Source organism: Eleutherodactylus coqui, chromosome 6, assembly GCF_035609145.1.
Source record: "Eleutherodactylus coqui strain aEleCoq1 chromosome 6, aEleCoq1.hap1, whole genome shotgun sequence".
NCBI classification, from domain to species: Eukaryota; Metazoa; Chordata; class Amphibia; order Anura; family Eleutherodactylidae; genus Eleutherodactylus; species Eleutherodactylus coqui.
This window is the reverse complement of record NC_089842.1, coordinates 19,113,108-19,139,212: the sequence shown is the minus strand read 5'-3', so window position 1 is coordinate 19,139,212 and position 26,105 is coordinate 19,113,108. Positions and strand designations below refer to the sequence as shown.

The 26,105-nt window shown below is 45.0% G+C and overlaps 1 protein-coding gene across 2 annotated transcripts in view; it reads right to left on the bottom strand.

Moving 5' to 3' along the window:
- The window catches only part of LOC136631908 (Friend leukemia integration 1 transcription factor-like), a 54,769-nt gene continuing 28,664 nt past the window's right edge, over positions 1-26,105 (bottom strand). For both annotated transcript variants that reach the window (XM_066606386.1, XM_066606387.1), the window contains exons 2-9: positions 16,305-16,480; positions 15,319-15,485; positions 13,272-13,475; positions 13,061-13,138; positions 12,913-12,975; positions 12,112-12,156; positions 6,919-6,966; positions 1-1,970 (exon numbers count right to left, since the gene is read on the bottom strand). In XM_066606386.1, coding sequence (XP_066462483.1) covers positions 1,465-1,970; positions 6,919-6,966; positions 12,112-12,156; positions 12,913-12,975; positions 13,061-13,138; positions 13,272-13,475; positions 15,319-15,485; positions 16,305-16,480 — 1,287 coding nt within the window. In that variant the 3' untranslated portion in view covers positions 1-1,464. The remainder of the gene's footprint in view (positions 1,971-6,918; positions 6,967-12,111; positions 12,157-12,912; positions 12,976-13,060; positions 13,139-13,271; positions 13,476-15,318; positions 15,486-16,304; positions 16,481-26,105) is intronic.

Here is a 26,105-nt window from a genome sequence, read left to right as displayed (position 1 = left end):
TCAAGTTCCAATGCCTTTAATAAGTAAAATACAATAAAAACACAAATAACATAAATGACCGCTACGAAAATGCCAATAGACTTCTCCGATTCCAAGATTCACAGGTTTGAGACCCCCGACCCAGCAAAGCCCCCTGTATTCTCATCACCACGAGGCATTCTATTAAGAGAATGACTCCCAAAGAGGAAAAATCCCCTGAAAATATCCTGCCTCCAGTCGCTGCTAGTTCTGGGAAAGCTGGGCGATAACCAATATGGCCACTCTTAACTAAATAGGCAGCGAGCGATTCATCTTTTGTTCCCGCTTTGCCATTCTGGAATCTGGGAAAGTTGAGTGATGATGCCTATAGAAGAAGTAATGGCGGCCATATTGGTTGCCACTCTTGGGTTAAATAGCGTGTAATAGACTCCTGGGCACCTAATTACTAAGGTGTTTAGGGGCTACTGCTCTGTAAGGCCCGCTTCACACAGCAGGCCTCGTTTATCAAAGCAGTAAGACTGTCCTTGTTGCCCATAGCAACCAATCAGAGCTCAGCTTTCATTTTACCTCACCCATTTAAGAAATGAAAGCTGTGCTCTGATTGGTTGCTACCGGCAACAGGCTGCTGAGGTAAAATGAAAGCAATTCTGTGATTGGTTGCTATGGGCAACAAGGACAGTCTCGCTGCCAGACCACTCTGATAAATGAGGCCTACTGGAATTTTCACAAAAACGCTACATTTTATCAGCAGGCTTTTTGTTATGGCAAAAAAACTTTGCATCCGGACGTTAGCTGAAGGTCAATAGCAAAATATAGAACACCCTGAAAAACGTTGTGGGTTTTTTTTAAGGCTTTTTCTTCTTTTTGTCATGTATTCTTTAGGTTCCTCGTGTTTCCTTCAAAATCGCGGCGTGCTTTCGGTTTGGTGTTTTTTGTTTTCAAGTTTTTTTTTTCTATAGGTAAAAAAAAAACGCCAAACAAAAATCCTACGTGAGTTCGAAAAACTGCAGGTATGATTTTTAAAAATTGCACGCAATTCTTCTGGCGCCAGAAAAGAAAAAAAGACCATGCCTGAAGGAAGCCCAAGGATACGTTCACATGGCGGAACTCACCACCAAATTCTCCACGTGAACTCTGCCTCGAAAAATAGCATCAAAAATGCGCGGATCCACAAGCAGAATTTGTTGTGTTAGCGGGCAAAATCCGCATGCGATACGGAAAAAACGCGTTTTCACGCCAGAAGTGACATCTCACTTCTTGACAAAAAAAAAAAATCACGGAAACAAAAATCTCCGTATTGGGATTTTGAGCATTGACAGGGCAAATTCCACATGTGGATCCGCGCCAAAAACCGCGTCAGAAAGCTGCGTGTTTTGACGGTGAAGTTCACCGTAAGGTATTGACCGTATACATCCCTTTCATAGTTCGCCTTTCATCAACCATTTTGCAGTTCCACCTCCATCGTTATGACTGTCCTTCTGCGACTCAGTAGTAAGCCCCCAGATGTGAGGCCAGTTGGCCGCCATGTGGCCTTGTCTGTCCTGGGAACATTCCGGCACTAGGGGGCGTGCTGAAATATTGCACTGGGATAATGGCAGGCAGGGTAGGGGACTGGTTATGGTGGGGCGGTAGTGGCACAGCTGCCTTGGCTTGCTGGGTATAATAGTTCCCATCCTGGTATTTGCAGCCTGAAGGGTCGTTGTTGTGGGACTGCTGGACCACCTGGATTCCTTGGAAGTCGAACTTGTAGGCGTATCGCTTCCCGTGAACTTTGCTCATGATGTTCTTGTCATAGTAATAGCGCAGCGCCCGGCTCAGCTTGTCATAGTTCATGTTGGGTTTGCTCTTACGTTCCCCCCAGCGCCGCGCTACCTCGTCCGGGTCGGTCATCTTGAATTCTCCATTCACTCCTTCCCAGGCGATGCAGCCGGCGTTCCCGCTGTCCGATAAGAGTTCCAGCAGGAATTGCCACAGCTGGATTTGGCCGCTTCCTACGGAGAAAAGGAAATCGGTGAGAGCGATGACGAGTCATCGGGGATCTGATACAGTGGCACAAAATGTAAAATGGATGACTGGCTGTACGTCAGATCATTTCCGTGTACGGGGACAATGATCACCTGTCACTAGCCGCTAGGACCGCACACGAGTACAATGGAGGAACGACCAACGGAAAATTCAAAGTGGCCCTCCATCTGGGATTCATATACACTAACCTGCCAAAAGTCATGGGATAGCGGTATGTAAATTGATGAAGAAGTGGCGTTATCTCAAGTGATGTATCGGGAACGCCTGCAGCTGTATAAGCTGTAAGGGGTTATGGCTCATGACAAGGCGATGGGAATTATCGAGGCATGATAGCGGGTGCCAGACTGATGGGGCGTGCCATTTAAAAATAAATAAATCTTGTTATTTGTATAGCGCCAATTTATTCCGCAGCGCTTTCGGGTAATTTATTTAATACCCCCACCAAGCTGGGTACTCATTTTTACTGACCCCAGAAGGATGGAAGGCTGAGTCAACCTTGAGCCAGCTACCTGAGCCTGCAGGGATTGAACTCACAACCTTCAGGTGATGAGCAAGAGCTTAGGACTGCATTTCTGCTGCCTTGAAACTCTGCAGCACACAAGGCTGAAGTTGTGTGGCCATTTAAGATTCCTTGATCCACAGTGTCACATGTGTCTGGGGAATACCTCGTAGAAGGCAATACCATCCATAATGGACAGCACAGTGCCCGCCCAGTGCTTAATGAACACGACTGGCGGCTTCTGGCTAGAATTGTCCGTCTGAACAGAAATGCGACTCCGGCAGAAATCACATCCCCTTTCAATGCCGGAGCCCCATATGTGTACCATGTACTGTAGGTCAGCGCAGCGATCTTCGGTTTCTTTGGAATACAGGAGCAGAAGACCCACCAGAAGGCCTCTGTTATTATGACAACACCGGGCACAGCGCCTCACCTGGCGTGTGAGGTTACTAACTAGACCTAGAGGACTGGCAATGTTGTGTGGTCCGACGAGTCACGGTACCAGTTGTTTAGGGCTGATGGTAGGGTCATGTGTGGTGCAGACCCCATGAAGCCATGGACCCCAGTTGTCAGGCTGGTGGTGGCTCCATACTGGTGTGGGGTGTTCTCATGGCATGGGTTGGGTCCGCTGCTCTGCCTAGTCAAGCCATTGATCGATGCAGCTACGTTCCACTGCTTAGTGAACATTTACAGCCTTTAATGGACTTCATGTAACCCCACAATGATGGATATTCCAGCAGGATAGTGCATTGGGCCCAACTTGTCCAGAATTGGTTGTAGAGTTCGTATGAATGATGCCCGTTGACCCCACATGAGCCTCACACCGGGAACCAACAAATACCTCAGAGAAGTGGGGGGCACCCATCCAGGCTGCTCAACACCCCTCCAGACATCTTCCATCTACTTATGGAATCAACAACACGTCAAGTTGTTGCCCTTTGCAGGGCTAAAGAGGGTCCTACATGATATTACTTCCTGTCCCATGACTTTTGGCTTGTCAATATATGTCCTACCAGCCATCAGATGATATATTTGAAATGAACCAATATGGCTGAACTGTAGCTCTTGTACAGACAGCTTTACTCTCGGGGATGAAGCCATTATAAGGTGATTACAGCTAATTAATTACAAGCCGGATTATTTCGGATCCCCGAAGGAAAACATTTACACATTTGTACTCTAAGCGCAAGTAATTAAAGGGCCAGACGTCATGCGGAGAAGTGTAATCTGCTTTCTGCCTACTGAGACCTACAAGTGGTTGCCAGCAGAGCAGGCGCTGGTGGACGATGGTGGAGGAAGAGGGGGCTATGAAACCAGAGAACGGAGGAAATCAGCAGCAATCATCAGGGTGAGGCGAGAAGATGCTCCTTAATGAGCCTTACAACATTACAACATGGTAATGTTTACTTACACAATATTGAGTCAACAGAGCAGCTTGTGAGGTATTACTAAATCCGCACAGCTTTACCCCCAGCCCGTGGAGGTTGTGCAGCCTATGGAGCAATGTTATCTACACAAGACCCCCCGGATTTTTAATCAACGTACTTCTTGACAGATTATTTGCCTGTGGCTATTATATATAGATATATGTCTTCAGACCCTTTCACTTTTTTATATTTTGTTATGTGGTGGCCTTGTGCAAATTTTGCAAAAGTTCAGGTTTTCCCCATGATTCTACACTCAATACTCCATAATGACAAAGTGAAAACAGAATATTCAAAATCTTTGTACTTTTTTTTTTTATTAAAAACTAACATTTTGCATTGACATAACATAAGTATTCACGCCCTTCGGTAGGACACTTGATATTTAGCTCTGGGGTCACCTGTTTCTCTTGATCATCTCTGAGATGTTTCTACACCTTTATAAGAGTCACCTGGGGTAAATTCAGTTAATTGGACATAATTTTAATTATGCTCACAATGCATATCAGAGACAAAACCAAGCCATGAGGAAGACAGAACTGCCTGTAGAGCTCAGAGGCAGGATTGTGTGGAGGCACAGATCAGGAGAAGCTATAAAACATTTCTGCTGCCCTGAAAGTTTCCAAGAGCCCAGCGGCCTCCATAATTCCTTCATGGAAGAACAACCAGGACTCTTACTAGAGCTGCAGACCCACCAAACTGTCATCGGGGAAGAAGGGCCTTGTAAGAGAGGTGACCAAGAACCCAACGGTCACTCTGGATGAGCTCCAAACATCCTGTGTGCAGATGGGAGAAACTTCCAGAAAGTCAACCATCACTGCAGCCTCCACCATTCTGGGCTTTATGGTGGAGCGGCCAGATAGAAGCCTCCTCAGTAAGACACATGAAAGCCACCCGGAGTTACCAAAAAGCATCTAAAGGACCTCAGACTGCGAGAAACAAGATTCTCTGGTCTTATGAAACCGAGATTGGACTTTTTTGTCCCAATTTTAAGAGTTATGTTTGCAGGAAAGCAGGCGCCGCTCATCACCTGCCCAATACCATCCCTCCTGGGAAGTCTGGTGGTGGAGCATCATGCTGGGGGAAGGGAGACCGGTCAGGGTGGATGGAAAGCCGAATGGAGCAAAGTACAGAAAAAATGAAAATCTGAGCTAAAGTGCAAGGGACCTCGGACTGGGCAGAAGGGTCACCTTCCAACAAGACAATGACCCTAACCACACCGCCAAGGCAACACTTATTTCATTTGATGACATGTCTTCTCTCTGTAACTCAGGAACATGTCATGTATCTTAAATGTAAATGTAAACTGTGTCCGGAGTTCCCAATTTACAATACATTTCAGCTGTAGGTCAACCCCACATCCCAGATTTTGTATATATTCACACATTGTGGTCATAATTCTGTGTTTTTTTGCAGAATTGTGGAAAAAGTATAATATGAGCACAATGCTTAAATTCATCCCAAGGCTGGCCATAGACATTAGCTGGCTGTCAAACGAATGCTTGTATATTCAGCAAGTATTCTTCCGGACAGAGGGGAGTACACTGCTGCTAGATTCCTCTGTCGTCTACACACTCATATATCCTTCTCTAGACCCTTCTGTCCCCTTTCACACTCCTCTGTCCCCTTCAGACCCCCCTAGTTTTAAATACGCCTCTGTCCTCCTCCAGACTACTCTATCCTCCTTGAGACCCCTCTGTTCTCCAGACCCCTCTGTGCTCCATTCACCTATGTCCTCCTCCAGACTCCTCTGGCTTCTTTCACACTCCTTCAAACTGCTCTGTCCTCCTCCACACTCCTCCAGACCCGTTTGTCATCTTTCACACTCAACTGTCCAATTCCAGATCCTTTTGTCCCCTTTCACACTCCTCTATCCCTTTCAGACCGCTCTCTCCTCTTTCATACTCTTCTGTCCTTTTCCAGACCCCTCTGTCCTCCTGCACACTGTTCCAGACTCCTCTAGACCCCTCTGTCCTCCTCCAGATCCCTCTGTCTATCAGTCACCTCTGTCCTCCTCCAAACCCTTTTGTCATCTTTCACACTCCACTGTCCCATTCCAGATCCTTCTGTCCTCTTTCACACTCCTCTATCATCCTCTAGACTCCTCTGTCCTCTTCAGACCCCTCTGTCCGCTTACATACTCTTCTATCCTTTTCCAGACCCCTCTGTCCTCCTGCACACTCTTCCAGACTCCTCTAGACTCCTCTGTCCTCCTCCAGATCCCTCTGTCTACCAGTCACCTCTGTCCTCCTCCAAACCCTTTTGTCATCTTTCACACTCCACTGTCCCATTCCAGATCCTTCTGTCCTCTTTCACACTCCTCTGTCCTCCTCTAGACTCCTCTGTCCCCTTCAGACCCCTCTGTCCGCTTACATACTCTTCTATCCTTTTCCAGACCCCTCTGTCCTCTTGCACACTCTTCCAGACTCCTCTGTCTTCCTTCAGACCCCTCTGTCTTCCAGTCACCTCTGTCTTCCTCCAGACCCTTTTGTCATCTTTCACGCTCCACTGTCCAATTCCAGATCCTTCTATCCTCTTTCACACTCCTCTGTCCCCTTTCACACTGCTCTGTCCCCTTCAGACCCCTCTCTCCTCTTACATACTCCTCTGTCATTTTACAGATCCCTCTGTCCTCTTGCACACTCTTCCAGACTCCTCCAGAGACCTTTTTCCTCCTCTAGACCCCTCTGTTCTCTTTCACATTCCTCTGACTTCCTCCAGACCCCTCTGTCCTCTCACCCTCCTTCAGACTACTCTGTTCTCCTCCAGTCACCTCTGTCCTCCTCCAGACTCCTCTGTCCTCTCACCCTCCTTCAGACTATTCTGTCCTCCTCCAGACTCCTCTGTCCCCTTTTACACTCCACACTCCTCCCACTAGACATCTCTTCTTCCCCCCCTCTAGACTCTGCTGTCCTCCTCCAGACTCAGGTAAGAGCGACACCCTCCCATTCGCATTAAGCAGTCAGCCACCTGTGCGACCCGCGCTCTCACCTGGATTAGACAGACGGCTGCTTGTCGGTCCCAACACCTGATACGGATCTGCAAAGGAAATATTCCAGTCAATGACTTCATTATATAGAGTTCATTTTCTTAGTACAAAACTTTCTAATTTCCGTTGGGTTTCATTTCCTCATCATTTTCAATATCTCTGATTGCTGAGAATGAATGCGAGGAACTACTGAAGCATGACTCACTCAGGGTGCAACCAGTCCAGACAATGCTATATGAGGCAAACACATTGGCAGCACAAATCTCACTGCTGCCCTGCTAGTTTGTTACAATGTATCAGTGCAGGTAACTTGTATCAGTCTGAAGTCCAGAGACGTTTGTCCAGACTGGATGCAATTGTAACAAGCCTTCAGCTAAGTATTAGGGCGGCTTCAGACGAGCGTGTACGTGCAGCGAATAGAACTTGCTCTAGTTTGGTGTGCATAGGAGTTAATGGGGGATGCCCAGATGTGCACCCGATCCCGCAAATTGTGCAATGAGCTGCGCAATTTTGTGGGACAATCAAAAACACCAGGGACTAATTAGGTAGCACAGCGTGGGTGGGTCCTGAACTGATGTGAACGGTCCCCAGCGGTGCAGAAAGTACAGCAAGAAGCGCAGATGTGCGCAATAGCGCGACCTACACAGCACAAAAAGTCGAGCCGCATTAATGAAAGCTTTTACACCACTTTCTGGCATTAAGGAAAAATTTAAAAATTTTGCGCAAGTGGGTATTTGTGCAAAAGTGTGCGACTTTTCATCATTCTACCCTAAGGGCTTATTTACACGAGCGTATATCGGCCGGTGTTTTCACGGCCGGCCAATATACGCTTCCATCTAAGCAGTTCCCTCCCCATCTCTCTGCCTCTCTCCTCCACTTTGGCGTTTACAATAGGAGGGGTGGAGGTGGGGCTAAGCTCCACTCTGTCCCGCCTACTTCAATTGCTGGCTATGGGAGTGGGCGGGACAGAGCGGAGCTTAGCCCTACCCGAGCCCCCCATTGCAAACACCAGGAAGGGAGGGACTGCTCAGATGGAAGCGTATATCGCCCGGCTGTGAAAACGGTGGCCAATATACACTCGTGTAAATAAGCCCTCACCCTGCCGATATTTCGATAAGTGGGTGAGGCTTGTCGATAGGGGGCATGGCCGCCCTGACCATGAGATATGTGTATAATTTATGCCAGAAACTGGTGAAATAATACCGGACATGTACACTAGGTCGGGCCTGACATACATTTCCGAGACGGCGCACGGAGCTGCCGGGATGTGCTGAATACATCAAGAGGCAGGGGCGTAACTATAGAGGGTGCAGGGGATGCGGTTGCACCCGGGCACAGGAGCCTTAGGGGGCCCATAAGGCCTCTCCTCTCCATATAGGGAGCCCAGTACTATGAATAAAGCATTATAGTTGGGGGCCCTGTTCCAGGTTTTGCATTGGGGCCCGGGAGCTTCAAGTTATGTCTCTGTGCAGCATGGTTTAGGTATGGGTACGGGTACAGATACAGATAGAGGGGGGCCCCAGCTCACGTTTTCCATCAGGGCCCCTGAGCCTTTAGTTACGCCCTTGTCAAGAGGCCTGCACCTGCGCCACTTGATGTATTCAGAGGGTAATTCATTATGATATGGGTATGCTAGTACGTTGTGAGGTTAAAATCACAATGGGAAATATTAATTGCTTAATGGGACAAAAAATGGACTAAAAGATGAAATAAGCAAAAATAATTTTAAGAAGTCTTCAAAAATATAAAAATGCAACTATTTTGTGTAAATTACATTTTCGTGTGCGTAGATTGCATGTAAACTAAATTTCAGATTGGCTGATTCTCCGAATTTTGGCAAAACTTTCGGTTCGGTTCAAGCTGAAACGGTGTTCAGCAGTTCGGGTTCACCCAGCACCACGCAAAACCAGATTCATTTAACCGGCTTTTCAGGGTGAAATGTGAACAGTGTAAACAATGTGTGCGAGAAACAAACGTCTTTAATGTCCGTGTATGTCTGTGTCAATCCTGTATGCGTTGCATGTTTCCGTTTTTTATGTCCGTGTGTGATCTGGGTGTTCAGGTGTGATTCTTACGTGCAACAAAACCCCAATTCTTTTCCCTAGAATTGCTTACCAATAAAGATGAGCGAGTATACTCGCTAAAGGCAATTGCTCGAGCGAGCATTGCCCTTAGCGAGTATCTCCCCGCTTGAGACGGAAGGTTCGGGTGCCGGCACGGGGGAGTGGTGAGTAGCGGCAGTCAGCAGGAGGGAACGGAGGGGGGGGGGGAGAGAGAGATCTTCCCTCCGTTCCGCCCCGCTCTCCCCCGCAGCTCCCTGCCCGTCGCCGGCACCCGAACCTGCAGTCTCGAGCGGGCAGGTACTCGCTAAAGGCAATGCTCGCTCGAGCAATTGCCTTTAGCGAGTGTACTCGCTCATCTCTACTCACCAATGAACAGTACAAAACGGAGCGCACGCAGATGTCCTCCGTGTTCACGTCTTTTTTTGGAGGATCTATTGAAATGAATGGGCAGTTCTGGTCCGTTACAATACACCACAATGGGACGTGCTCAGAACATGGGTCCATGTAAAAAAAATGGCATGTGTGAACACTAGAGATGAGTGAGCGTACTCGCTAAGGCAAACTACTCCAGCGAGTACCTGCCCGCTCGTCTCTAAATATTTGGGTGCCGGTGGGGGAGAGCGGTGAGTTGCGGGAGTGAGCAGGAAGGAGCAGGAGGGAGAGAGTCAGAGAGAGAGATCTCCACCCCATTCCTCCCCGCTCTCCCCCGCCGCCTCCCCGCCCCCGACGGCACCCGAATCTTTGGAGACGAGCGGGCAGGTACTCGCATAAGGCACTACTCGCTCGAGTAGTTAGCCTTAGCGAGTACGCTCGCTCATCTCTAGTGAACACCCCATTGACTGTAAAAGGACCTTCACATTTAACGTATTTGCTGTGGGCTTTCTACCGCAAAAAACATAGCAAATACGATAGAAATACGCTGCTGGAAATACGCCGAAATGGTACGGATTTAGCTGCATTTTTTTTTTGCTGCAGATTTTGACCCCTGTATTTCAGGAACGCTGAGGATTCTATGCAGAAATTTCCCGCTGCAGGAGATTTTAGGAGTCTCCTCCACATGGTTTGTACGCTGTGTGTGAAGCCGCCCTAATGGGTCCGTGTACTGAGCATGTGCAGTCACACATGGACAGCACACGGACCCAAAATACACCTGTGTAAAGAAGCCCATTTCCTAACCACTTCCTGCTCTCCCCCCAATCTTTCCCTAATAATCTGGGCTACAATGTATATAAGTATAAGCAGCTATATAAACCTTCACTAAACCAACAGGAGGATGACCACACATACAAAAACAGCAAATAAAGAAGGACTGATGCTCAAAGAAGGCGACCGCCTAGAGTAATACAATGTATCCCGTTATGAATAGTAATACTTGTATATAATATACAGCGTTGTAATAGGAAACACAAAATGGACAAAACAAGAAGAACCAACACAGAGAACATACATTGGATTGTCCTCCTCCAGGTCCAACTGCGGAAGTAAGAAGGCCAGAAGATGGCACAAGAACATCCCTGTTCTCTCTGTTGGTTCTACTTGTTTTGGCCCTTATGTGTTTCCCCTTTTTCGATGTCATATTATATTATAGATTGCTATTAATAACATTTGATTACAGTTTTTAATTTTCGGGATCATTTTCCTTGAGTATCATTCCTTTTTTCTTTGATGTTTTTTAGAGATGAGCGAGTATACTCGGTAAAGGCAAATGCTCGAGCGAGCATTGCCCTTAGCGAGTACCTGCCCGCTCGAGACTGCAGGTTCGGGTGCCAGCGTGGGGGAGCGGTGAGTAGCGGCTGTCAGCAGGAGGGAGCGGGGGGGAGAGAGGGAGAGAGAGATCTCCCCTCTGTTCCGCTCCGCTCTCTCCTGCAGCTCCCTCCCCACCGCCGGCACCCGAACCTTCAGTCTCGAGCGGGCAGGTACTCGCTAAGGGCAATGCTCGCTCGAGCAATTGCCTTTACCGAGTATACTCGCTCATCTATAATGTTTTTACAAAGTATAAACACTACCTTACCAAAAGTAAATGAACCCCTGAGCAAGAATCAAAAGCAGTATCTATTTCAATGTGTTAATATTTAGTGGGTCTCCTGTGACTCTAATGACATCGGATATTCTCCTTGGTATACTTTCTACTAATGTCTGATACATTGAAGTGGGTATTTCCCTCCATTCATCCTGCAAATGTCTGGCAAGTTCTCTCAAAGAAGATGGGCACTGTTCATCTTTCTTGACCCGACGTTACATTTCATCCCAAAGATGTTCAGTAGGGCTCTGCGCATCTGGTCCAATTGTGGAACATCCACATCCTCAGACCAGCGTAAAATGACGTTGGATGTGTGACGAGGCGCGTTGTCTTATTGGAAGTATGTCCGACCATTCCCAGAGTATTGCCACATTGTTGGCAGCACGTTATTATCTAGAATATGTAGGTTCACCTCTATGTTTATGGTTCTTACCATTGTAACCAACGGACCAAGACCATGCCATCCTCAGACCATAATGGAACCTCCACTGTACTTAAAGGGGTTACCCAGGAAGCAGTCGTTGGGATACACCAGGGTTGGAGTGGAAGCACTGCTCCGACCCCTGTGTAGAAACGGGCACTCATAATTGCAAGCACAGCTCCCATTGACATCAATGGGAGCTGTGCCTGCAATTACAAGTGCAGCTGCCGTGGATTTCAATGAAAGCTGCACTTGCAGTTACGAGCGCTGGCCACTACATAGGGGTTGAAGCCGTGCTTCCACTCTGACCCCGGTGTGTTGCTTCCTGGATAACCCCTTTAAATGTTGGCACAACACACTCAGGCAAAAGATCTTCTTTTTTGAAGATTGCAGGGAAGATTCATCGTTCCATAGAACGTTCTTCCGCTGTTCAACTGTGCAATGATGACGCTCCTTGTACCATTGTAAACGGACCGATGTATCTTTTCTGGCAGAACTCGCCAGACATTTGCGGGATGAATGGAGGGAAATACCAGCTACATTATAACAGACAGTAGTAGAAAGTTGGTCGCAGAGAGTATCCAATGTCATTGGGGCCAAAGGCCCCACAAAGTATTAACATATAGAAATAAATACTTTTTTGCTCAGGGGTCCACTTACCTTAGGTAGGATAGTGTAAATCCGCACTCACCTGGTGTGTTGCGTATTGTGATTGTCTTAGACTGCGGTGGAGAACCTATAGTAAAATATAAAGAACTTCTATTAGATTCACTTATTCATATTAATCTTAGGGGGAGGGGGTCTTGGGTAAATATGCTGGATTAGTGGAACTCTTGGTCCATCAATTGCTGGACTATTGGAACCACAGATTTTGATTGAGGTCTTACCCTCTTCCCTTTTAGTTGGAAGAATGAGTTTCCAGATAGTTTAGGGAATTGACCAACCTGGCATCACCCTCCTCCCGCAGGCTATTCTTGCACTGTTACAGAGGGAGGGGCCTTTATTCATCCTCTTGGAAAACGATTGCTGATGTGTACGGTTGGATGCCATTCGCCTTTTAAAAAATGGCGCCCCCCAAAAAACAAGGCTAAAGTGAAAGGGGACTCACATTTTGGGTGGAATATATATATGTGTGTGACACGCTCACTTATAATTGCTGACAGCATCAACTTGTTGGTATGATCATCTTGTAGAGAATTAAAGGGGTATTACGGCCACCACTGGACAGGAGATTAAAGGGGTGGTTCAGGATTTCTTAACTGATGACCTATCCTCTGTATAAGTTATCAATAGTTGGATTCGCCACTCATCCATCAGCTGATCGTCCAGCCTGCTGACAATGTAGACGTCGTCATCAGTGCTCAGAGGAAGAGGTTGGAAAGCCGGCTTCACTCCCGGAAATGGGAGCGCCACCAGCAGTGCTCCCATTGATGTCAATGGCAGTGAAGTTGGCGCTCGCCCTGCTCAGGTATCATACAGCACGATTTCTCACCTCTGTGGATTGTACTGTTGATGGAATTCCAACTTGCTCTCCCCACATCATCATACAGTGGTTCTGCAAATACAGGAACCGTAATCAGGCGCTATGATGGCAAAACGTGTGGACAGTTCACATATTTCCCAGCGGCGGATCAACTTACCTGACTTCACTGTGCTCCGTGGCGACATTGGATGAGCCGGAGTAACGGGAACCACAGAATATGTGAGGGTTGGGCAATCTGTGGGAATGAATAAGACAATGTGGATCATTGATGGAAGTGAAATGCATTGCAAGCACGAAACTGTTAAACATGGAATTTCTGTTCATATTGCAGTGTTGTATCGGCTTTTAAGATATTTGGGGGTACGTACTTTCACGGAGATATGATAAGTGTGACATCAGCAACTCAGTACTGTAAGGGGATGCCATTCGTAGGAAGTCCTCCCGGGTCATTCTGCACAGTTCTTTCCCATCTACTCCCTGCATCAATGAGGCATTCACATCACACAGTCCATATTCCTTCACTGCCCAGTCCAACCACTGAGCTACATGCTCCTGCGTCCAAGCCAATGGGTCTGTAGTTAGAAAGACAATCCTCTTAGCTTAAAATACGGACTATATCTACTATAATACTGCCCCCTATGGACAAGAACATAACTACTATAATACTGTCCCTATGTACAAGAATATAACTACTATAATACTGCCCCCTATGTACAAGAATATAGATACTATAATACTGCCCCCTATGTACAAGAATATAACTACTATAATACTGCCCCCTGTGTACAAGAATATAACTACTATAATACTCCTCCTATGTACAAGAATATAACTACTATAATACTGCCTCCTATGTACAAGAATATAACTGCTATAATACTGCCCCCTATGTACAAGAATATAACTACTATTATACTGCTCCTATGGACAACAATATAACTACTATAATATTGCCCCCTATGTACAAGTATATAACTACTATAATACTGCTCCCTATGTACAGGAATATAACTACTATAATACTGGCCCCTATGTACAAGAATATAACTACTATAATACTGCTCCTATGTACAAGAATATAACTACTATAATACTGCCCCCTATGTACAAGAATATAACTACTATAATACTGCTCCTATGTACAAGAATATAACTACTATAATACTGCTCCTATGTACAAGAATATAACTACTATAATACTGCTCCCTATGTACAAGAATATAACTACTATAATACTGCTCCCTATGTACAAGAATGTAACTACTATAATACTGCCTCCTATGTACAAGAATGTAACTACTATAATACTGCCCCCTATGTACAAGAATATAGCTACTATAATACTGCCCCCTATGTACAAGAATATAACTACTATAATACTGCCTCCTATGTACAAGAATATAACTACTATAATACTGCCCCTATGTACAAGAATATAACTACTATAATACTGCCCCCTCTGTACAAGAATATAACTACTATAATACTGCCCTCTATATACAAGAACATAACTACTATAATACTGCCTCCTATGTACAAGAATATAACTACTATAATACTGCCCTCTATATACAAGAATATAACTACTATAATACTGCCCCCTTTGTACAAGAATATAACTACTATAATACTGCCCCCTATGTACAAGAATATAACTACTATAATACTGCCTCCTATGTACAAGAATATAACTACTATAATACTGCTTCTATGTACAAGAATATAACTACTATAATACTGCCTCCTATGTACAAGAATATAACTACTATAATACTGCCCCCTATGTACAAGAATATAACTGCTATAATACTGCCCCCTATGTACAAGAATATAACTACTATAATACTGCCTCCTATGGACAAGAATATAACTACTATAATACTGCCCCCATGTGCAAGAATATAACTACTATAATACTGCCTCCTATGTACAAGAGTATAACTACTATAATACTGCCTCCTATATACAAGAATATAACTACTATAATACTGCCTCCTATGTACAAGACTATAACTACTATAATACTGCCCCCTATGTACAAGAATATAACTACTATAATACTGTCCCCTATGTACAAGAATATAACTACTATAATACTGCCCCCTATGTACAAGAATATAACTACTATAATACTGCCCCCTATGTACAAGAATATAACTACTATAATACTGCCCCTATGTACAAGAATATAACTACTATAATACTGCTCCTATGTACAAGAATATAACTACTATAATACTGCCCCCTATGTACAAGAATATAACTACTATAATACTGCCCCCTATGTACAAGAATATAACTACCGTACTATAATACTGTCCCCTATGTACAAGAATACAACTACTATAATACTGCCCACTTCTAGTATAATTACTATAATACTGCTAAAACAATAAAATGTCCTTAGTTCTTGACCTGCAGGAACGATCACCCTCTTTTCCTCATTGCCTTTAATATGATTCGGTGACTCGGTCCCATTACTCATGGTGTCGGGGTAGTTGGACTGGTAGTTGGTATGTGGAGTCTCAGTCGCTTCTTCTGTTTTACTGTCTTCTAATACTAGTACCCCAACTAGGGCGTGTCTGAACAAAAGAAAAAGCATTGATGTATTAAAGGATTTTTTATGAAATAATACAGCTGCTTTCTTTCTGAAATAGCGCTAGTCAGGTCTGCAGGCTGTGACTGGTACTGCATTCACTGTACACAGTATGAAACAATAACAATAAGCTAGACCTTGGCTGCCATTGTGATGATTTTTGATATTATAACGTACCTCAGAGTGGGAAATGTTTTCTGGTATGCTATGTGATATATTAACCACCAGGGGTGCTGTTTCATGTGTAAAGTTTTTCTTTAGGTGATTCCTTCACATAACAGAGTGATCTCAATGTGTCAACGTTCTACTAATCTGTCTGGGGTTTAAGAAATCTAAAACCTGATTTCTCAGCTCAGCAGCCACCTGTCCGTAGTTAGAATGTAATACCTAGAGTGTTTAGAGCTATCACAAGTCTCAGCTGCAAATCAAACACAAGGTGCGAGATAGGTTTCTCCACTTCGAACAGTTGCCCAAGCATTGATCGAACCCTGAACCCTTTGTGTACACCAAGTATAATAGTCTTAGGGCTGGATAGATGTCCTACCGACACCAAAGCCCATCCTTGGTCTCCTGAAGTAGTGGATAACACATTTCTCTTTGCTTATAGAAGGATGGTTTTTTTTAAAGATGGTGGAGATGTTGAGTGGCATTCATCACTGGTCTAATCCACAATGGTAGAATCACATTGTGCGGAGATTTTAGTAGTTCTTGACTTTTGTCTACTCTCATAATTTCCAGAATACTTCTGGATACATATATTTATCTAGACTTTATCAACCCAATATAGCCTCAGGATGGACCTCACCTGTTCCTGGATTGGTCTTCAGTCTCCTGTTTAATGTTCTGCAGACGTTCAGTGGCGGTCGCCCATGCAGTCTCTGCTAGGCTCCTTCGTGGTTTAATGTATTCATCGGGCAATTCTGTCTTCATCAGAAGAGGAGAGAAGAGCGTTTGGTCCTCACTGACCACCGAAAGGGCCTCCTGGATGAAAAGAAAACAGGATACGTAGTGTCAAAAACCTAACACGGTGCTTTCCTTATCAAGATCTTAATGTACAATTTTGGCAATTCGGCAAGATGGAGAAAGATAATTACTAATGCCCTGCTTTAAAAAGCAAGGTTTAAAGGTTTTGTCCAGTGTGGACATCCTAGTTTAGATGCTACAAGCTCTTTGGTGGCTAAGTGGTTAGTTAATGACTTTGTTGCTAAGATCTCTTGAGATCTACAGGGTACACAAGCCCAGTCAATTGGCATCTGAAGATTTGAAAGGGTGCCACTCTATGGGTTAATCACCATAACTACAACAGATTAGGTCTTCTGTAAAATGTCTTGTGAAAAACTGAATCGATGGGTACAAATGAGACCACTAAATAGCACCAGGGGTGTCAATCAGGGGGAAAGAAGAAGCTAGCCCTGCCTCCCTGACTCCCGAGCAGAGGACACTTCCTGTTATGTGACTTCTCTTGGTTCTACTGGATGGCTCACAGAGGGGATTATGAAACATCTCCCCACCTCATAGTCAACTGTACCGAATTACCAGCCACCCCTCAAGTCCATTTAACTATAGCAAATGAGTAAATAGTTCATAGACCGGCGTAACAATGAAGTTTTCCCAGGGGACGCGACAACAATGGCAGCGACTCCAGCCAAGAAAGTTCTAGATGCTATTATCAAAATATAAATATATTTTAATCGGAGCCGCGATTCTTTATCTCTCCGGAAATTCCACAGATTACAGGGCTTATTTTGTTATCATACCACAATGTCAGCAGATCGTTCTCCAGTGACCCCCCTGATGGCTTAAAGGGGTTGTCCACTTAAAGGTGAATAGTTTTTGCGCTTTTCAATTTACTTTACTGCCGACAACAGATCACACTAGTGACATCAAGTCCAGGTAGTCACATGACATCATATCCTTGTGCAATGATGTCATATGGGTATATAAGCATGTGTTTACAATGAAGGGTGTATACTGATGTACGTTACTCAAAAAAATCTCGGGAACGCTTAAAGTCATATTCCAGAGACTGGTACTGTCTTCAAGTTTTCACCCATCCACTGGCTGATCTTCAATAAATGCTGACAAGCGATTAAACTACTGGCGCTTCTCTGTGCCTCTCCGTCCTCCCCACCTCAGCGATGGCTCTGATTGGTAATTGGGACCCCTTAGGACGAGTATCCCGGTGCCGAAAAGTGCCTGCTCTTCTGTTCCTTGTCCCCCTATCTGACCTGGTCCCAAACCAGAGGGGGCAAGACTATCTTGCAGCACACCAAGCCGCATGTTCTGAGTGGCCAAGCCGCTGGCAAGTATAAAGACCTGTAGCCCAACTAGGTGACACAGGTAGTTCAACTCAACTAGGATGCCACATCCATTCGTGCCATCACAAGAAGGTTTGCTGTGTCTCCCGGCAAGTCTCGAGCATGAATCAGATACCAGGACACAGGCTGTTACATGAGGAAAGTTGGACAGGCTCGTGGAAGGCTATCAACCAGCATCAGAACCAGAGGAACAGGAGGAATGCTGCCAGTGCCCTACAAAATGACCTCCAGTGGGCCACTGACCAAACCTTCATACAGAGCCCATGAGGGTGGCATTAGGGCCTGATGTCCTATAGTGGGACCTGTGCTCACAACCCAGCAACATGCAGCTCTCATTAACCAGAATTGGTCCACCATTGGCGTTCCGTTCTCTTCATAGATGAGAGTAGGTTCACACTGAGCACGTGTGACAGACATGAAAGATATGCATCATCCGGTATGACTGGTTCGGCAGTTGGTCTGGGAAGTAATATCCTTGGAGGGTTGCACAAACCTCCATATGACCTTGACTGTTGATAGGTAGACAAAGGTAAAGTCCCCTGGTGCAAGGGGGACTTTACCTTTACGTCACATCATGACATTTTTTGGCAGACTTTTTTTTGGGGTGGTTTGCCATTGTCTTCCCCAGTCATCTTTATCGCCCACCAAGCTGGGTACTCATTTTACCGACCTCAGAAGGATGGAAGGCTGAGTCAACCTTAAGCCGACTACCTGAACCAAGTGGGGATTGAACCAACCTTCAGGTCGTAAGAGAGCGCTTAGGACTGCATTTATGTTACCTTAACACTCTGCACCACATAGGGCTTTTTGTTGAAAGGTACTGGGATGAAGTCCTCCGAGCCATTGTCAGACCTTCCCATGGTACAATGGGCCTTGGTTTTCTTGAGGAAGGACAATGCGCGGCCTTATGTGGCCAGAGCGTGTAGGCAGTTCTTGGATGATGATGGTGCTGACTGGCCTTCACGTTTCCCGGACCTGGATCCAATTCAGAACCTCTGGGCATTCTGTTTCCGTGCAGCCACCAACGCCAAGTAGCGCTACAAGCTGTCCAGTATCCAGGTCACTGATCCAGGTCTGAAAGGATATTCCTTCCCCCGGTCACGATCTGCCACCTCATCAGAGTATGCCCATATATTTGGTGAGGTCCCACGCCACCCCCAGTGCCATGTTCCTGCCCTCCTAATAAACAATATGCATCAGGGGATAATATTAATGCGCTTGCTCCGTAAACACGATTACAACTCTTCGCGGTGCAGGATTGCGCCCGCTCTGTGTCATCTCATACCTGACCTCCTCCACATTGCTTTACTTTGTAGTCGGAGGATATTGCTCCACAGACCTCAGATTACACAAACTAATGTTACCCCACAAACCAACCCATCAGGGACAGAGAGAAAAGATCCGAGACTGCACTGCGCAAATGTCTATAAAGACTGTTGTCTATCATCGGCCGTGGAGAATCCATCACTTGTAGGTGATCCATCCCAACTTTTTGTCTTTGGGCTGTTCACAGTGCATTTTGATTCCGTCCCGGGTTTCATTTATGGTTTATGCCTGAATCCCCGAAAACAGAACTTCGTGGATAGAAACATTCACTTCAATTGATGAAATCTGCTTAACCCCTTGCTGACCAGCCTATTTTTTACCTTAAGGACCAAATAACTTTACCATTTAGTAAAAACAACATCATAACTTTCTTATCTGATCGGCACGATTACCGCGGTACCAAGTCTATGGAGATTTTTAACTTTTTTTTGCCCCCCCCCCAAAAACAAGTTTTTAAGGCCTTGTTCACACAAGTGCCGTTTTCGCACATTAGGGGCGCATGAAAAAAGCGATGGTTTCCTATAGAAGCGTTCACATGAAAGAATGTTACACACGCTAAATTTGCGCACCTAACCAAATAGGACATGCCACTGCAGGTCGCCTCTTAGCTCCATAGAGCACAAAGATAGGACCTGACTAGAGATGAGCGAGCATACTCGCTAAGGACAATTACTCGATCGAGCATTGTCCTTAGCGAGTATCTCCCCGCTCGGGAGCAAAGGTTCGGCTGCCGGCGCAGGTGACAGGTGAGTGGCGGCAGTGAGCAGGGGAGTGCGGGGGGGAGAGAGGGAGAGAGAGATCTCCCCTCTGTTCCTCCCCGCTCTCCCCCACTGCTCCCCGCCCGCCGCCGGCAGCCGAATCTTTGCTCCCGAGCGGGCAGGTACTCGCTAAGGGCAATGCTCAATCGAGCAATTGCCCTTAGCGAGTATGCTCGCTCATCTCTAGACCTGACCTATCTTTGGTGCGAGCGTTCCATAGAGCTGGATTACACGCACCACACACCTCCGATGCCAACGGGCTAAATAAAATAGCTGGAAATCACCCGTTCTTGCAACCTTTAGTGCGTATAGCCGTAATCTCTTCACGCGCCTACACTGCGCTAAAACAGCGCTCGCGTGAACGAGACCAAAGTAAAACAATTAATTCTGCGTTCTAAGAGCCAAAACAATTTCATGTTTCCGGCAGCGGAGCTCAGTTTTTGCGGGAAGAGCTGTCCTTTTGTATTGGTGCCAGTTCAAGGAACATGTGACGTCTGTATCGCTTATTATTGACTTTTTTTTTGTGAAGCAAACAAAAGAAAAATAGCAATTCTGGCGTTACTTTTTACAATAGTTTTTACGGTGTTCACCGTGGCCAATAAATAAAATCTCTTCATTGTCTGGGACGTTATGAATGCGGTAATACTTATCACGTGTTGCTTTTTAATTTTTTTCTTATATTTTATCCATTTAAATAGTTTTTGTGCAGAAAAAAAAATGTCTATTTTTTCAAACTGGATTTTTTTTCTTTAAATCTAAACTTTTTTTTGCATTTTTTGACACTATTTATTTTTTCCGCAAAGGATCTTGAAGATGCAGTCGTCGGATTGCTAGGTTATTACTTACTAATGTAGTGCATTCTAGTAGGCAGATGACAGCAGCCCACTAGACTCTGTCTACTACATTGCAAACATGGAGGCCTTTGTCAGGCTTATAGCCGCCATGCGAACCCACTGGTGCAATAGCACTGCAGGATGCCAAACGGTGACAGAAACAGCCCCCTTCAGAAACAGGTATTGTATGAAGAGATCACACTTGGACTTATAGCTATAGTTGATCTACTTACCCTTATTTGTTCATAAAGCCCCCATTAGTTATTTAATCTCTTCCTGCCCCGGGTGTATATTTACGCCTTGGGTGAGAAGTTCCCATGCAAGGGCGTACAGTTCCATCCTATAGTGTCCGATAGCCAGCCTCCCACTGCAACAGCGGGGATCAGTGAGAAAACCGATCCCCACTGTTAACCTGTTATATGGTGCAATCAATATTGATCGCAACATGTAAAAGGTTCACAGATGGAGGGCGCACCCTCGGTGATATCATCGGTCCTCCACCATGTAATCGGGCCGATGGGTTGCCATGGCAATTGGATAACTGTCAATGGCGTCCAGGTGTGCAATGGCCTGTCATGGATAGGATAAGCCATAATGTATTACTGCAGTACAGAATAATACAGTGTATTTTTTAGGGTGATCAAATTCCCTACAAGGACACAAAAAACGTAAAAAAAAACAACTTTTTTTGCACAATTTTTCCTCTTGTTCAAAGAACTTTCGGTATTGCTGCATCCATAATGAACTGTACAATAAATGGAATACACATTTTAGCCCAAATGGCAAATGCTATAAAAAAAAGCTAAAAAAAACAGCAGCCAAAATATTTTTCACCTGCCAAAAAACGCAATAAAAGTGATCAGAAAAGCCATGTGTACCCCAAAATGGTACCAATAAAGACTACAGCTTGTCATGCAAAAAACAAGCCCTCAGACCTATATACTGCCGTATTTAAGTGATATCTGTGACAGTGTTAAGTCTGTTGACTACGCTCATTCTATACATAATGATGCGGAAATAATTAAGTATTTTATTTTGAGCACTAAGAGACTTGATTATCACCATCTTTTATCATTCTTATAGTACACTGCTATACTTCAGTATCGCAGTGTATTATAAAGCATATGAATCCTAATAGACCACTGCAGCTGGCAGACCTGGAGGCCATATTCAAGCCTCCGGGTGCCACAGCGAACCCATCTGGACCCCGCAGGGGTCCGACGGGTGACAGAGGGAGTCCCCTCCTCCTCTGTTAGCCTTTTACATGCCCCAGCTGCATTGGCCACGGTATGTAATGGGTAAAGCAGCGGGGTTTGGAGGTTCCTCTGGTCCCCTTTGCTTGAGCAAGTGCCAGCCTGTCATCCAACAGCCGAGCAGCTGTGCTAGGCTTCTGATGCAGTGCCTTAAAAAGGCGATTACATAAGAATAAAGCCCCTTAACTGCCGCTGTAAAAATGCGTATGAGCGGTCATTAAGGGGTTAACCTTGCTCAAATAAAAGTTATTTTTAAATAATTTCAACACCCTCTCCAGCGGAATATATAACATAAACAAAAACCAGTACTGAGGAAAACTACAGCAGCTCGCCACACGAAAAACAAGCCCTCATACGGCCATGTCAACGGAAAAATAAAAAAGTTATGGTTTTTGAAAAGTGGAGATGAAAATCCCCCCAAATTGTTGCATTCTTTGGCTACAATAGGTCGCGTCACTAAGGGGTTAAAGAAGCAGCAATCGTGGTTTTGTACTAATGGCTATTATTGTCTTGATATAATTTCCATTAATGTTGGAATTTTGGCCAACTTCCAATATTTAGCCATTTTAGCTCTTGTTACCGTTAGTGTGTGACACCGCCGCCTTATCAGAGCTGAGAGTGAGAAGCGCTGGAGGCGAATCCAGGATTACTGGAAAGCTGTAAATCCCAGATTTAAAAAAAACTCCCTAATTTTTCCCAAAAAGTTTGGATCCTGAATCCATGCACCTCGGCCACATATCAGGGACGCCATAGAAACCTGCGACTAAATACCGGCAGTCGACTCGTTTTCTGGATATTTCAAAAGTTTCGAAAAACAAAGATTGAAAGTTTTCTGCTTCGGTGTTTTTTGATCTTTTAGGGCTTATTCACAGGAATGGATTTCTTTTGCGTATTACGTGTGCAAAATTCATGTGCGCAATACATAGTGAATAGAATCCACTGATAACAATTGCGTTTTTTCCATGCGCATTTCCGTCGCGCAAAAAAAAAAAATGCAGCATGTTCTATTTTTGTGACGATTGCATATGGAAGTAGCACAGATTAAACTAATTAAACTTAATTGCTCATTGAAATCAATAAGAGCATGCTTGCATGTTAATTTGCGCAGGGCATACATGCACGTAAAATTCGTAGATGTGTGCAAAAACGCAATGCCCATCGTAAAAATACGCAGAGCCAATGTGTGGATTGCTATGCTTACGTCCATGTGAAGCCGGCCTTGGACAGATGTTTCTATGGTTTACTGAAGTACAATTACGCCAGGTTTGGCCGAACGTATTTCACCTCTACATCTGATCCGAATTTTGCTGACCATATTATGGGGCTGATGTAAATCAACAGGACTATTCACGTGCCTGCATTTTTTACAGACGTTTTTTTAAAAAAGCAGCATGAACTATTTTTCGCTTATATACCCGTCTTCGCCTGCATTAATTTGGTACAGGTGTTTACATGTCGTTCGCACATAAAATTTTATAAAGTCGTGGTCGCTTCAGAGAAACCGAGGAATAAAATATGTATACACATAGAGGACCGTTAGATTCTCCTCAGACTGCATGTACCGATGTCCTTCCCACGCTCAGCCCTTTACACCCTTAAAGGTAACGCCCCCTGTGATGTAGATTCTCCTCAGTATATACACATAGAGGTGAGGTAGATTCTCCTCAGTATATACACACAGAGGTGATGTAGATTCTCCTCAGTATATACACATAGAGGTGAGGCAGATTCTCCTCAGTATATAAATGATTTCCCTAGTCATTCACACGTAAAATTTTATGAAGTCGTGGTCGCTTCAGAGGAACCGAGAAAAAAATATGTATACACATAGGGGACCGTTAGATTCTCTTCAGACTGCATGTACTGATGTCCTTCCCACGCTCCGCCCTTTACACCCTTAAAGGTAACGCCCCCTGTAATGTAGATTCTCCTCAGTATATACACATAGAGGAGAGGCAGATTCACCTCAGTATGTACAGACAGAGGTCAGTTAGATTCTCCTCAGTATATACACATAGAGGTGAGGCAGATTCTCCTCAGTATATAAATGATTTCCCTAGGCTTTATGGTTTCTGAGAAAAGAACTGTCTCGGATTTTCACAGTTTTCCATGCTAAGAATTGAATACTGAAGTTGTGACCCCTTTACTTTTCCTATTAGGACATAAAGAATGGTCGGGACAAATTTCCTGTTTGTACGACATTGGGAAATTAGAGAATTAGTGGGGAGTCAGTGAGTGAGTCAGTGAGTGAGTGAGTCCGTCAGTGAGTGAGTGAGTCAGTCAGTGAGGGCTTTCACCTTTATATATATAGATATGGAGGCTAATACTGATCGTTGTAATGTCATCTGAAATGCGTCCGTAATTTGCATCCGTATTACTGACATGTGAGAATACACTTGTCCGTATCCGGCCTCATAAGCATTTCATAGGTTTTTAAACTTTTATTGACAAATACATCAAGTTCTGGCAAAGACTCAATATTTACCGCATTGGCCCTTACGGTGCTTTTACACGGGCCAATAAATCATTCAGATTTCCGCGATCCAGGGAGAATTTGAACATTATCTTCCAGTGTAAAGGCACTCCCCGACTGAACCACCAATGAGAAGTCATTCGTTTCTCGTTCGTTGTTCAGTTTCTGCATGTAGAAAACCGAACAATGAATTGGCCCAAGTGAACAGGCAGTCGCTCACTTATGAAAGACTGCCTGGTTATTGTGCATGGAGGCGGGCAGACCGGAACCTCATTCACTGAGCAACGCTCCTTCCTGGGTAAAAGCACAGGTCATCCCATGTAAAAGCACCTTTAGTTTTCAAAACTTCTGCACTTCGCCCTGGCACGCTGGATATCGGCTTCTGGGCTAAATCTTGACAACCCATCCTTCTTAATCAGTGCTTGGAGTTTATCACATTTGCTGTGTTTTGTTTGTTCATCCGTTTTTGAGGATTAACCACAACTTCCCAATAGGACTGAGATCCGGCCAGTTTCCTGACCAAAATGTTAATGTGTTGTTCATCGAGCCACACAAGTTCTCACATTTGCCCTGTGACATGGCGCTCCATCATGCTGGAGAAAGTATTGTCCACCCCCAGACGCTCCTGGATGGTTGGGAGAAGGAAGGGATTAACAGCAAAACTTACAGTTATTGTAGCTTCAGGTGGCAAATAGGGAGACATTCAATACAGTCCGTGTCCATACATCCAGCTCAGGGGACGGTGACTGGAGGTACCGCTGCCTACAACAAAGTCCCGTACTACTTACCCAGGTTTTTTACTGCGGCCCTGGGAAGACTCCTAACAACATTGTATCTGGCTCCTTCCTCGGCCTCAGAAATAACACTGCAGATAACTTTCCCCGGACCCGCTGTCTGCACTTGTTGCTACTCCTCATGCCTCTTCTTGAAGGTTCTGGAACTGTACAAGAGTTTTTATAAACTTCTGTGGTCTTCCAACAGCTTAGAGCTGATTGGCTGAGAGGCAGAACTAATACATAATACCGAGTAACTGAGGCTGTTCTGCCCCTCTATATCATTATGCCTGAACCTTCAGTCACCGACTCCGATATAGACATCAATTCAGCCCATACAAGGAGGAGATCAAACCAGCAGAAAGCGTAAAACACTTAAAACGCATATTTATCCTATTCTCTCTGAGCAAGAATAACACTTAAAGTGACAGCTCTGGGTCACTACAGGGATAATTTGTGAAAAGGGTGGTGCATGGCCAAGGGGTTAAGAAAAGTTGGGGGGTCCCAAGATAAACTTTTGCACGTGGGCCCGTGAGCCTTTAGCTACGCGCCTGCATGGCCCTAAGTTTTATTGAACTATTAAACTTTGTATTGTCTTTTTTCAAAGAGTATGTTGTAAATAAAGTTTAGTTTAAGTCTTGTACCCTCTGGGCGTGGCAACCTGTGTCTGCGCAACACGTCGGAGTCCCCTTGAATAGTAAAAAAAAGGGGGGGGGGTAGTGCCCATCCCAAGAAGGACGCTGCATTGCCTGACCGAAGTTGGCCCCTCGACCCCTCCAAGGACTACAACACCTGTCGGACGGTCCTGATCCTGGGGTGGAGAACTCGATCATAGCGCCCCGCTTTACACAACCCAGCTTGTTAGATTTCAG